The 14,817-nt window shown below is 39.1% G+C and overlaps 1 protein-coding gene across 15 annotated transcripts in view; it reads right to left on the reverse strand.

Moving 5' to 3' along the window:
• The window catches only part of PCNT (pericentrin), a 105,818-nt gene that overhangs the window by 58,555 nt on the left and 32,446 nt on the right, over positions 1 to 14,817 (reverse strand). For 14 of the 15 annotated variants that reach the window (XM_074596296.1, XM_074596302.1, XM_074596300.1 and 11 more), the window contains 7 exons: positions 13,308 to 13,546; positions 10,760 to 11,226; positions 8,972 to 9,548; positions 6,967 to 7,200; positions 5,155 to 5,319; positions 2,427 to 2,573; positions 754 to 905 (listed from right to left, as the gene is read on the reverse strand). In XM_074596296.1, coding sequence (XP_074452397.1) covers positions 754 to 905; positions 2,427 to 2,573; positions 5,155 to 5,319; positions 6,967 to 7,200; positions 8,972 to 9,548; positions 10,760 to 11,226; positions 13,308 to 13,546 — 1,981 coding nt within the window. The remainder of the gene's footprint in view (positions 1 to 753; positions 906 to 2,426; positions 2,574 to 5,154; positions 5,320 to 6,966; positions 7,201 to 8,971; positions 9,549 to 10,759; positions 11,227 to 13,307; positions 13,547 to 14,817) is intronic. The other variant, XM_074596301.1, reaches the window with a different exon arrangement.

A 14,817-nucleotide genomic window follows, 5' to 3' on the forward strand; every position in this document is an offset into this window, starting at 1 on the left:
AACCAACAGTCTAAAATGGATATCTTGCCGTAGTCTGACAGTTATCAGTGAAGATGATTTGGATGACTCACAAAAAACTAAGGCCATTTTTACAGAGCACGCTCAACAAAAAAACCTTTGTCTTCTCCACAGTTAGATGGAGAGATCATACTGCAGTCACAAGCGTTTCAGGCTTCCACGTCTGTGGAAGCACCAGTAGGGAGAACACATCTATTACTATAGTATCTGTGACATCAAAATAACTAGGGGTGTTCTGGCAGAGTAGACAACAAAAATTATAATTATGAAAACATTTTAGTTTTAAGAAAAACAATAATCCAGTTTCTTAAAGGTGAGAGAGGGAATTCTTCTAGAAGCTTATTCAGCATGACAATTTCTTTAACCTACACGTTCCAATGACATATCAAACCAATCCACATTGCACTGAAAGGTTTCTGTGACCAAGAGGCTTTCTCCATTTCCTAGCTTTTTCCAAGATTATAGACAGCAGAAACCCAAAAACACCAGTCTCCAACAGACCACAAGAAACAAAAGGAAGAAAAAATACCCCAAACTTGTTCTCCATATCAAGATAGGCTGGCAATTAAAAATTCTCAAAAAGACTTGCAAACAAAAACCTATATATCATCATCCTACACTATTAATTTGAGATGGCTTAATATTCCCTAGTTATTGATTTCTTTATGAAAAGTGAGAAAACAAGTAAACAAAAAAACCAACCACTAAGCATTATGTAACCCAAGATGTACAAACCTTTCATCCTTGGACTGCTCAATATCAGATCTCAACATGGCTACCAAATTCCCTCCTTCTTGGTTTTCTCTATCCCGACGCTGAAGGAGTGTCTCCAGGTCAGAGTTGGTCTCCTCTATTTCACGGTTTAAAGTCTCCACTTTCTTTTCCAGCTGTGGAAGATACATTGACAATGCAAAGTCAACCATTTTGCCTAAACTATGAACTTCACTCAATGATCTTACCCTTCATTACTTCGTATATATTCGCACAATCATTGTCTGCTGTTAATCAAATTTGCTTCTACAAGTACTAGAAACGAACGACAGCAGAAAGACCAAAAATGAATGGTTATTTTTTTTAATTCTCATTTTCTGATGTTGATTTTGCTTCAGGGAGCTGCCTCACTTGCATCCAGACTCAGTGCATACAAGCAATGCAAAAAGCTTGTAAAAACTTTGTGTCAGACTTTAGTTTACTTTCGTTGCTATGCCTCAAAGACACAAAGCACTATCCTAGCATAAATTTTGACACTGTAGCACACAAACCTGAACAGCAACTGGATCCAGTATCATCACTGCTGGCTAAATTTCTTCTTTGCTTTATAAGCTCTGCCTGAAAACAAGTTTCTAGAAAAAAGTCTTATCTTCTCATATTTATATGTTCAGATGACACCCCCATCCCATTAAAACATATATGTATATATATAAAAAAATACACCTATGTATATATATATCCACATCTGACCCCCAGATTTTGCTGCCAAACAAATGACTACTATTTTGTTAGAAACTTTGTCTCATGCGTAAGCCAACAAAGTACTCAAAATATCTATTTTGGAGGAAACGGCAAGGAAAGAAAAGCATTTTACTCCTGTGCCAACTTTCTCGCCCCTCATCAAATCCTGAATGAAGAGCAGGAAACAATAATCATTTCTTCCAGTAGGAGAAATTCTTAGTGTTACTCCCAGTTCTTTCACTACATATAAAGCCCTAACAGAACAGTCTAATATACCAGATTTACATTTTGGTCAGAGCTTCCTGAATTGTGAGAGAACATATGAATGTTTTATTTCATTTTATCTTCTATTTTGAAAGCTGAAAGCGATTATTGTAATCATTGAAAAAGAACTTGATATTTCTAAACTTCCTAATTAAAACTGATACGTTTTTCAAGCTGTTCCTCTCTCTCTCTAAAGGTTTCTGGATAACCTAGATTCAACTTAGATATATGCTTTACAGGAGGCATAAAATTTTGTTTTGTTTGGCAAACAAATACGATCTTTGCCACTTGCGGCTCCAAACTTCCCATTTGCCTGTCATTTCCTCTGAGCTATAGGTCAGTTGGTCTAACCAAAGCTACTAGAGCACTATTTTCTTGACAAAAAAAAACCCCACGTGATAGATACAGATGGCATCAATACACAGACAACAAAAAGGCAAACATCCAACCTTCTCTTATAAAGCATTGTTAATCTCCCTAAGAGACAGCTGACAATCAGTTTTCAAGCTGATACGCAGTTTTAATTTCCATGTTTACCGCTGTAGCACTCCAATGAAGAGACAAAACTAGCGATCAGAAGAATTACACACACAGTCCCTCTTTATACATCTTGAAAAAAGGTGAGAGCACTGTGCCAAAATACAACCACAAAGGCGCATTTAAAATGTAGTTTTAAAATATTTTCCACACACCTGGATAATTACTGCTGCTTTTTCCTGCAGCTGGGCTGATAACATCTCCTGCTCCTTTTGGTGAGCAGCATGTGCCTTCTCCCTCTCTTGAATCAACATGTGCTCCTTGTCGTGTAGTGATGCCTTTTTTTCAGCTTCAAATTCGTCCTGTATAAAGTCACATATTCTTTGATTTATGGAGGGAGGGGTGAAAAACAAACAAACAAAACACACACACCAACCCCCAAAAAATCCAAAGCAAAACACTCCCTTTTCTTTTTTTCTTCTTCATCTTACCTCTCAGGTTAACTAGCAGTAACTTATATATGTAACACCCCCAAATCAACAAAATTATGCTGAAACTATGATTTAAAAATAGTTAGGTAGGTAAATGTCTGAATGTGCTTACTGAGACCTAGGTCATTTCAGACTGCTGAGACAGTGATGAGGAACAGAAAACAGACGGACAAGTTGGGACAGAGATGGACAGAAGCCACTCTCAGCAACTGCAAGTGGTACAGCAAGCACAGGAAGACTGACTTACCCAAACAAACTGAAAATCTGCAAGGTAGATTTACATGACTAAATGATCCGGAAGCTATTAAATTAGATCTTGCTTGCTTCAGAGTGCTCTAAAGGAAGGGATTATTAAACATTTCCCACTTCTGCATCAGTAAATAAGGGAGGTAAAACAAGGTCCTGGGAGCCCTTCCCAAAGAAGCTAAAAGGAAGTAATTGTTTCTGCAACACCAGAACTGGGAAGTAAGCCTTCCCGAGCACAGTATAAAAAAACCCCGTGCAATTTGATCTATGAAAACCAATACACTCCAAGGCGATGGCTGCCTATTTTTAATTGGTTAAGTCAAGAAAACAAGTAAGACTTCAGAGCAGAACTGTCCAGCTGTCCTGGATCCTTTGTGGAACACTCAGCTAGTCCTTGCATTGAGTAGAATAACCCATCCATCAGCAGCTCCTCAGGTGAGGACTGCTTGCTGCAACCATAAGGTCTGACGTCATAGCCAAGATCAAGATCAATACTGGCACTTGGGCAATAACAATACCAACTCCTACCCAGAATCCATGAGGCAGAGCAAGGCAGAAGAGCCAAGTCTGCCCAGAATTATACACTCAAACAGCAGAGCACTTAGCATTTAGCAAGATACAAAAAACAGTCAAAGGAGTATGAGGACTTTCCTTGACCAGCACAGTAAACTTGTGGACTGTCTCAGAAACAGCCTGCTTATTCTTCTCAGAAGCCGTGCATCCACTAAAAGAGTATGTCAGACTGTACAAAGGAACTCTGAATACCCTAAAATCTGTGAGGGGAGGCAGGGGGAAGAAAGCAAGTAAACTGACTGGCATGAAGACAACCCCATAAATGAGCATGGGGGAATTAGGAAGAGAAAGGCTCATTGTAAAAACCCGTATCAGACCATGATACAGCTCAGCCTGACATTGCAAAGAGATCCAGTCAGTCTCTTCTGCTCCAAAATACCAATCATCGAGGTAATGAGAAAAAACAAAAGAAGAGAGACATCTGTACTAGCAGCAGAATTACCCCTGGCAAAATTTCCACAAAAAGAGAGGTTTCTGGTGTCCCAAATGCTACTCAGTAACTAAAGCGCCTAGACAGCACAAGGGAGAGAAAAGCAGGAATCACTTCTGGAGTATATGCATAAGTCAGTCCAGTCCCAGTTTCTGTGGACTGATGGCTGGGGGTCAGCTGAGGACAGCATTGCCAAACGTATCTCCAGCAGCTTTTCAGGATACACTTGTGTCCTCTCTTTCAAAAGACAGATGCACCAGACAAAGAAAGGTCAAAGAAGGACGAGGACTCCACAGTGGGCCAGAAGCAATAAATAGTAGAAATTTTCTGCACATCTGCAGCATCCAGTTCTAGAATTTTGTGCAACTGTTAGGAAGAGCTCCACCACAGGCTGGAGCACTGACAGAAACAGTAAGGATTTGTTGAAATGTCCCAAGGAGAAGCAAATAAGGAGATGGTAGTTCATCTAATCTAAGTTATTTGTGCTCGACAAGTTGAGCTCGACACATGCTCAGTACAGAGATAACACTGAGATGAATGTAAGCTCTGCTCTCAGCGTGTTGGTGAGTTTCCCCTCTCTCTTCTGACACAGGATGTGTCTTCTCCATTCATTTAATAGCTTTACATGTGCTTGTCACCTAACCAACGAACAGATTTTGCACAAGGCTCAGAAGATGATAGGCAATTACTACATCATACACAATGCCAAACAAAGATAATTTTCAGAGATAAATATCTTGAAGATGCTCATCAACATGAAAGCTTCGAAGTCAAATCACAAACCCAAGAAAGCAGAAACTAAGAACAACTACAAAAAAAAAAATCTCACGCACAAAGCACTTGCTGTCTTCACACACTTGGTAAAATCTTAGATAACACTGAAGTTTTTTGCCATGTATACATAAGCGCAGTACACAAGCGTTGATAGGTCAAGGGCACAGTCTCTGCAGACACCAAGAAGAAAAAGTTTCAGATGACAAACTGAACATAAATGTATGCAAGGACTGTTACTTAGAGCAAATACTTTCAACCGATTGTTGTTCTGTTTTGTTTGAAGGACATGACATCCAATCCAGGATTTTATGACAACCCTGTAGTAAGTACTATAACTGCTGACGGAACACAGCATTGTTTCCAATACTGCTTTTTCAGAAAAACATGCTACCAGTGCAAGCTCTGAAGTTCATTTTAAACAGACCCTACCTTCAGCTGTGCAATCTGCTGTTCAAGCAGTACCTCTGACTGACACTTCAGCAGCTCAATCTCTTCCTGGAATTGAAGCTGCTGCTTCAATTTTACCCCCTCAAATTGAGCCAGAAGAGCTGTTCTCACAGTTTCTACTTCAGATGCCGATGCAGAAGCATACATCTGCAGACAAGTAATATAAAATATTTTAGCCACAGTATTATAATGAAGGAAAAAATAAAACGCAACCATCATGCTCAGCCAAATTCTTAAGAGTATTTTCACAATAGTTCTCTCCAACCCTCAAGGTCATACAGTACTGCTATCTATCATCATGGTGACTATAGAAAAAAGCAAGTTGATAAAAACAGATAAGAAGCAACAAGGCATCAGGTACCAAGTATCTCCCGTATTCATAAAACCATCAGGTCAGACTAACAGAGTACTCCCTATTTGTTCTTCGCAAGAGACATTTGTCTAAGAGAAATTCAAAGAAATCAGGAAGAAAGAGCAGGAGAGAAACACGGAGAGCATGTTTTGTTAATCCCATTTTCAAATGGGATTAAACATTACACAGCTATACTTAATGCAATTGTCCCACAAGATACAGCAAAGAAATCCATCAAAAATACCAGAGAAAGGTTTGGGGTTTTGTTCATTTGTTGTGGTTTTTTTTTTTTCTATTATCCTCTCTAAGAAGAGTCACTGTAGTCATCAGAATAGAGAGAAATCCTGGTTTTAGGATAATAATCAATAATCATGAAAAATTCCCACAAAACTAACTTCCCAGGCAAGCTATTTTTCGAAAAGTAAAGAGAGTTTGCAATGTGCTCCAGCCAGCTGGAAACCAATACTAGCTCTAAGGCCCTACAGTCCAAAAGAACACAGGGCATCTCCTCAAACCTGAATGTTTTTTGTGAGGTGCACTAAGTAATACAAAGATGCACCAGTGATTAAGGCGTTATTTAGCACGCTATCCAACTTTCAAATTAGTAAGTGAAAAAGCAAAAGTTATATTTTAACGTAACATATATTGTTTGGTTATAGCTGGATAAAGCTCATTTTGTTTGTGACTTCTCCAATGTACAGAAAAGTGAAGAGACTTAATCACTTGTGGCTGCTTGCATCAACGGCAGCCAGATTGTACAGAAGATTGAATACATAGAAGATCTTATTCCATTTCAATGTTTAAAGAGAACATAGCATAGATGACAAAGTTTTTAGCCTTAGCTATGAAAGTAAACATCATCAAGCTTGCATATAAACATTCTCAACAAGAAGAAATGCTTTAAGTAAAAGCTTTAAGGGCAACTAGGAAGATTTCCAAACCTCACTGAGATAACATATTTGGAAAAGTATTACCTACCATAATTTCTCTAAGAAAAGAAGAAATCAATGTTAGTAAAGGTTGTTCACTTACAAAAGCTTGAAGTGAGCAGTTACTTTCCACAAATGATTAATGACCTAATTTATTACCTAGTAGTTTCCTATCAAAATGGCAGCCTTAAGATTTTGAATTAAACATGGCAGGAACTCAGAAGAAAGCAAGCCCACTTCCCTCCTCCCCTGCACCCCAATAAAAACAGCATTGCAAACATGGATTTAAATTTTAAAAATTTAGGATAATACACCATGAATTCATATTAAGTCCTTTTCGATAAAGCAAAGCTTAATGTTAACTTTGTCTCTTCTTATCTCCTGGCACTATTAAAAAAAAAAAATCCAAAAAGCACCTAGATATACAGCCTTACCTCTAAGGTCAATAAAACTGCATTTACTTTATGTTATAATACGGATTATTTTGGGTTTAGGTACTAGCAACATTCTGACCTCTTGCTCATATTCATGCTGTGCTTTTAGTTTTCCCAGTTCTTTTTCCAGCTCCCTGGAGTATTCTTCCTTATGTTTCTTAATTTCTGCCTCATGAAGATCCTGAAGTTCTTTAAGTGCTTTTCTATGCTTTTCTTCCATATGCAATACTTCCTCACGTAATATATCCAGGGCCAGATGTTTTTCTTCTTCCAGCAACCTCCTTTGATTTTGAAGAGCTGTGTCTAAGTCATCCTGTGTAAGCATTAATTAAAAAAGGAGAGGAAAAAAAGTAAGTACTACTATTTTTGTAACCCATTTGTAGATTAGTTAGCAAAGATAGGACAGAAGAATACCCACCTTTTCCCTCAAATTTTTCTGTGCCCACAAAGGCTCCCTCTTAGCCTTTGTGGGCACAAAACCCACATATAATCAATCATAAGTTTGTTAAGTGGGTATGGTGAGAGACAAATCTGAAAAACTCTACATCTCTCTCTGGAAGGCTCTGACATTTTAAGCAATGATCTAAGCCTTCTTACCTCTTTGACTTGCAGAAGTCTTGGGATCATATTTTCCCATCTGAACTCTAAAAGAGCTCACATCTCTGCCCTGTCGAGAGTAAAGCTATGGACTTCTGTTAAAGGCCTTAAGACAAGGTCCACTCACCCATGACCTGCTCCCAGAATCCATCTGGGACCTTTAGAGATACCTTTCTTCTATTCTTCCCCTCGAGACTGCGCTACTAGGGAGGATCTTTGGATTCCTACAGACGTAGCTTAACTTAGAGAACTACATTTACTGTGTTTTAATCAGTTCTGAAGTTACATGGTAACTCTATCAGGCAGAGAAGCTCTGAGCCACAAAATGGCTAACCTCCAATCTGAATTACGTTAAGAATATTTACTTCATTTGTATTTTTCCCCACACACCGAGATAGAAAACTCATTAGTCTGAGCATTCGGGGGGAGCGGGTGGAGTGACAGATGGAGTTACACGCTGGAGGGAAGGGATGCCATCCAGAGGGACCTTGACAGGCTCGAGAGGTGGGCCCGTGCAAACCTCATGAAGTTCAACCAGGCCAAGTGCAAGGTCCTGCACATGGGTCATGGCAATCCCAGGCACAAATACAGGTTGGGCAGAGAATGGCTTGACAGCAGCTCTGAGGAGAAGGACTTGGGGGTGCTGGTGGACGAGAAGCTCAACATGAGCCAGCAACGCGTGCTTGCAGCCCAGAAAGCTGACCACATCCTGGGCTGCATCAAAAGAAGTATGTCCAGCAGGTCAAGGGAGGCGATTCTCCTCCTCTACACTGCTTTGGTGGGACCCCACCTGGAGTACTGTGTCCAGCTTTGGAGCCCTCAGCACAAGAAGGACATGAACCTCTTGGAACAGGTCCAGAGGAGGGCCACGAAGATAATCAGAGGGCTGGAGCACCTATGCTATGAGGACAGGCTGAGACAGTTGGGGTTGCTCAGCCTGCAGAAGAGAAGGCTCTGGGGAGACCTTATAGCAGCCTTCCAGTACCTAAAGGGGGCCTACAGGAAAGATGGGGAGGGACACTTTATCAGGGAGCATAACGATAGGACGAGGGGTAGTGGCTTCAAACTGAAAGAGGTTAGATTTAGATTAGATATTAGGAAGAAATTCTTTACAGTGAGGGTGGTGAGGCACTGGAACTGGTTGCCCAGGAAAGCTGTGCACGCCCCATCCCTGGAAGTGTTCAAGACCCGGTTGAATGGGGCTGTGGGCAACGTAGTCTAGTGGGAGGTGTCCCTGGCTATGGCAGGCGGGTTGGAACTAGATGATCTTTAAGATCCCTTCTAACCCAAACCATTCTATGATTCTATGATTTAATTTTCAACCTCAGTTTCCTATTTCAGCTGACAATATGGACATTGGCCACACACAAGTGTTAGTGCTGGCACAAAAGAGGTTGTAGAAACACAGACCAAGAACAAGGGAAAAGGTGATGCCACAAAACGTACCATGAAATTTCACCTTCTATGCCAATTTTTCTTTGACTCACCTTATGAACCTCTTCTGCTTCAACAGCCATGGCTTTAAGTTTTTCCATATGAACAGTAGCTAGCTCAATTTTCAAATTATTTTGGGAAAGGTGAAGTTCTTCAGCATGCTTTAATTTCAACATCTCTATCTCCTCAACCAAGTGCGCTTGATGCATTTTATCCTTTTCACGGAGCTGTTCTGTGTACTGCAGCTGTAGCTTCTCAAGAGCCTGACTGTGTTCATCCCTTATATTCTGAATTTCAGACAGGTAGGACGACTCCAGGGAATCCAGATTTGATAAGTGTTTAGACTCCAGCTCATCAATTTGTGCCTGATGCTTTGTCTGTAGTTCAGCAACACAAGCTTCTAGCTGATTCTGCTGTTTACTTTCTAGTGTAGATTTAAGGGTCTCAATTTCAGCTTGGTGCTTTGTCTGAAGCTCAGCTGTAAGAGACAAGATTTGTTGCTTATGCTTCTCCTGTAACTGCTGACTTTGGAGTTCAAGCTCATCGACATGTTTCTTTTTCAGCTCTTGGAGAAGAGTCTCTTGCTCAGTTGTGAATTTCTGAGTCATAGTTTTGTGTTCCTCCATAAACCTATATGATTTCCAAGACAGTTAAGAGAATATTGTCAAAAAACACTTTAAACATAAGTAAATGAAATAATAAATAAAAATTAAAGAAAAATAAGTAGGCCTTACTTAGCCTCCACAAGTTTTACTCTATGTTTGAAATACAGACCTAATTCAAAAAAACCCACAAAGATGATTTCATAGCCACATAATTAAAGGTTTATGCAACATCACTTGGTCGTATCTCATTATTACTAGGTAGACTGGAACCCCTATTAAATTACTCACTAATACAGAGCAACATACGAACATTGTTCTCTGAGAAAATTCTGCCATATGAGAACATCTAGGACACAGTATATACATTGTCTACATCTCAAATGCGTTGTTTGCAAGTAAACAAACTGTCATAAGAAATGTCTAAAAACATCTGGTTAAGACTGAGACAAACCACTGTGGAAGTGTATGTGGAACACTTGGGGGCTCCTCCTGACATGCTGCAATTTACCGTAATCATTAACCATAGTCATTTTGGATACAGAGACCAATAATTAAAAAGTGATTGGTTATTTAAAGGCTAATTTTCTGCTTTCAGTGTTTTCTTATGTAATTATTTCCCCAGTCTTGTCCCCCATACATTTGGGGAGGAAAGAAGGGATAAATTTGAAGCAATGCAGGCAAATACAAACATATAATTGTTTGAATATTTCCTTTAATACACTAAAAACAATAGGGATAGGAAGGAGAGGAAAAACCAAGCAGTTGCAACCAGAACTGAAGAATACGATGTGCAGCCCATCAGTTATTCGGTGGATAACACAAGCTTTATTCACCCAGAAAAACTTGACAAATTCATTTGAACCGTTTGAAAACACTTGAAAAAATATAAAGAATTTTTCCACTTACATGTCCTGTAACATTTCCCCCTCCTCCAAGGGCAGTATATGATTTTTCAGCTGTGTGTTGTATTCTTAACTGTAACAGGCAGAACTTGACTACACTTTATTTGATTTGCTAGACTAGATCAAATGTATCTACATGAAGCAAAATTCTATAGCACACCATAATGGACAGCATTACTGTTCCTTGGTAGAGTAAGCTTTACACATGTAAGTTAGCTGGTGCCATCGAGTGACAAACCTACATCACTATGACTCATTAAGTTTAAAACAAGAAAAAATAACAATAAAAATGACTGGACTAGTAAGTGAAAGTGCTCAAATACTCAGGACTTACTTGTTTTGTGCTTCCATAAGTTTCAGTGTACATTCTTCCTGCAGACAGAGTGTGGCCTTTTCCATTTCTTTTGCCATGAGCGCTCTGGCTGCCTGCAGGTCACTGTCACATTGCTCCTGAGATTTCTGTGCACACGCAAGGCTGTCCTCTAGTTCCTGCAAAATTTTTTGCTGCTCTTTTACCAACTTCTCCAATTCTAGAATTTTGGCAGCTTGGTGATCTTGAAGCTGATTCATTTCAGCTTCACGAAGTTCAAACTCCTTTTGTAATTCCTGCTTCTCACATTCTGCTCTATTTTGCAGTTCTATACGTAACAATGATAACTTCTCTTCTGTTAGGGTTCTCTGGTCCTCGCTTTCACATTTCCATTTCTTCTCTTTCTCTTTGTACATAGTCTCTATTTTCTGGATTTCTTCTCTGGCTTCTCTTAATTTATTCTTGTGATCCTCAGCAATTTTATATTTTACCTGTGAACACGGTTATTAAAAAATATATAAAATACCAAAACCAAACTGAAGTGCGTGAAGTGAATGTTCTCACGCATTTAAGGTCTTGAAGATATTAAATTCTTGCAGTGAAGTCACCCTTCCAAATAAAAGTAAGGCTGAAATGTCGACTTACAGGTACTTGAATTCAATGCATTATTAAGAATTAACTGGAGTAAGGTAGATAAGAAAAAATTAAGGGAAAATTCTACAATTAATATGGTCTATGTTGTTTTTTCTCTTGGGGCCACTGTTCTTCATTTCAGAAGTTGAACTTATAAAGCCATGTGCACCTTAGGTATTTATATTGTGCACGATTAAAAAACTCTTTCAAACCTCTCCTCTCCTTGTATGTTCCAGTGGTTTTTTATATGCAGCGTCCAAGACCGTGATCTCATGCATAGCATAAAGGCAACATAAAAAGCATGCAGCATAAAAACAGAAACCGAAGCACCAAGTGATTGCTCAATGACAAAAGGAAAAAAATACTCTAAAAATACACTAGAAATAAACAGGTAAAAAAATAAATAGTAAACTAAGGAAACAACAGGTTCACCTCTTAAAAGAAAATTAAATGCTAATAAGAGATCACATAGAAGCATCCTGTAAAGTATACTCTTCATTTATCATTTGGAAGTTTTGTTTTGAACAAATATTTAAGCATTCATTTAGGCTACAGCCTAAATGAAGAGGAAGAAAAGAAATGCAAAACCCCCAGATTTTGATTAACACACAATCCATGAAAACTTGCGGGGGGGCGGGGGAGTTGGGCACTGGAAATAAAGAGGCAATCGAGGAAATTGGTTTGCTCTGTTTCTGAGCGCAAGAGACCAGAAGGCAAACAAAAATATCTATTTCCAGACAGTGGATCAGCATGCGGTACAGTCTCATTTCAAATACTGCATTCTGTGTACGCTTATCTTTTACCCAGCCAGCAGCGCCACAAACAAGATACTGCAGGTGGTAAGAGTAAACTAGCAGTACTGAAAGCTTCACTACTGGAAGCTTCAGATGAGTCTCCATGTTATCTACAAACAGTCTGCAACTGTTTTCTCTGGCCTTCTCCACCAGTTTTTAAGTCTGGAAAAGGATACACATACCTATCTCTCTTTAAAAAGGGAAGAAAGGAGGACTTGATAAATGAGAGCTTCATCCATCTAACTCTTGTAAGCATTCAAATATCAGAAAAAGTGAAACAATGAATTAACATCCAATCTAAATTTATCCTCAGATGGGACAGCTGATTTAACAGGTAAGAAGGAAGGTGCCTGATACGATTCTTTCAACTCTAAGACTTTGACAGTGAAGGTATAAGAGCTACACCAAAAAAAAAAAACCACCAAAAGCAGAAATCTGTTGTCCAGTTCTTTCTTCTTCCCTTATAAAATAGTCTGAAAAATTATTTCTCGCTATTTGCTTCAAAAGACAGTCCTATTGAAATCAGAAATTTCTTAGAGGGCACCCATACATCAGGGGCTTTTTCCACCTGCCACAGTGCTTTCTGCTGAATTCTCCATTACCAGGTGACAATATGCAAATGCATCGTGTTACTTTCGCACCAGGACACTAAGATGTGCTGCGCGGAGGTGTTCAGGATGAGGACCTTTTGTACATGCCTGTACTGGACGGGTATATGCATGCTTGACCCACATCAACAGAAAAGGTGGACTGGATCAACCCTTGAGGCACACACCTTCCCACAATATCTCTGCTCTTAAAGAAAAATTTGTCTGTAGAGGAACTAAACGTTTAACACTGAAGTACTTTGAACTTCAGTCTTATATTCCCGTATTTGTGTGTATCCATGCAAGTCCATTTAAAGCTGAAGCTAGTATCACTAACTAGGCACGTTTAAAGGTAAGTGCGGCTTCTATCTCATAGAATGGTTTAGGTTAGAAGGGACTTTAGAGATCATGTAGTTCCAATGCCCCTGCCATGGGCAGGGACACCTTCCGTTAGAGACAGGAACACTGCCCACTAGAAGAAAGGCCACCTCCCTTGGACTTCCTAACAGATCTCAGCTTGACCAACTCTATAGAAAACAGTACTGTAAATAGAAATACCTTTTCCATTTCCTCTTTCAGATGCTTTTCATTCTGCTCAGAAAAATCTTTTTGTTTAGTAATCTCTCCCTTTAAATGCTTTATTTCTTCCAAAAGCTCTGCAATACACTGTTTCTCAGAGTGAAGGAGAGAGAGCTTAGCTTTGTGCTCTTCCTCCAGCACAGACACTCGCTCAGCCACCTCCATTTCAACTTGATGTGCTGCGTCTTGAGCACTCTGTAGGTGCAGTTTGGTGATTTCTGGGGGGGGAAAAAAAAAATAAAAATATCTCAAACCAAACAATAAAATAACATTCTGGAATTTATTTTCTTTTAACAGGTTCTATGAATGCAAAGAAATAAAGCTGAATGTTGTCAGCTGTGGAGTTTTATCAATAGTTTATCAGAGTCCCTGTATCAGGATGATTTTGTACTCTGTTCCACTTCTTTATTATCACCTTTGAAACTTACCAGACAGAATAATGGGGAAGGATCATGAAACCTGTGGCAGGACCTCCCTCCTGTAAGCAACAGCCACAGGAGCTGACTTTCTTTTTGGACAATGTAATAGCAGATTTATGCAAGTTTTATCTCCCCTTTTGCACATACTATTTATGCAATGCATTTCCCCAAAAAGCAAATGGGACAAACCTCTAAACATTCTAAGTTAAGAAGTTTTGATATACTGTCCAGTATTATAAATAAGTGAAGATAAGAAATGTAACTGCAAATTTAGAAAGTTGTACTGATCCTTTTAAGTGACATATAGGGGAATACAGTTATAGGTCTGTGTGTTACATAGCTAACTGTAAGTTATGGATGATGAGTTCAAATGTTTGTGTATCATGCTGTGCTCCCAGGAAGAGATACAACAGGCACAAGAACTGCCATAATCCCTTACCTGCACCTCAACAATATATGCATTTCATATTGAACCAGTACAAGGCAGTATGTTTCTACAAATTACAACTCCAAGAAAAGCAGCAACTGTTAAGAAATTACATAAAGCCATGATCACACAGGAAGCCTCATTAAATTTAGCCATAGGAAGAACTGTAACCTGAACTCTACAGCAAGAGGTACCTATTACAAATTCTGCTAGCCCTAGATACTTTCCCCTCTTTGTTTGAAAAATTAATCTCAATATGTATGCCAACTAGGGGAAAACAAACAAGAAAAAAGAAATATTAACGTTAAATGAGCAGAGCACTCTCAAAACCACAAAAGGAACACAGGCAAGAGAGGTACAGAACATAGAAGTGGGTCTCCTCTATAGAACAGACTGAGGACTGGCTATTTCATGCAAATACAGAGACATTTAACATAGCTGATGGACAACATTAAGAAATTTTCAAATAAGTATTAATTCAGGAATTGACAGTGCCCATCTAGGCATCTACAGTGTAAACCTGATCAACTCCTTTTAGCAACTGCTCCACAGCTGTAGTAGGTTTAACTACAGAATAATCAGTTTCAGGTCACATATTTGCAAGTGCAACTCAACATGCCCATAAAAGTCAAAAAGCAAAGTA

The sequence above is a fragment of the Larus michahellis genome, chromosome 7 (genome assembly GCF_964199755.1).
Source record: "Larus michahellis chromosome 7, bLarMic1.1, whole genome shotgun sequence".
NCBI classification, from domain to species: domain Eukaryota; kingdom Metazoa; phylum Chordata; class Aves; order Charadriiformes; family Laridae; genus Larus; species Larus michahellis.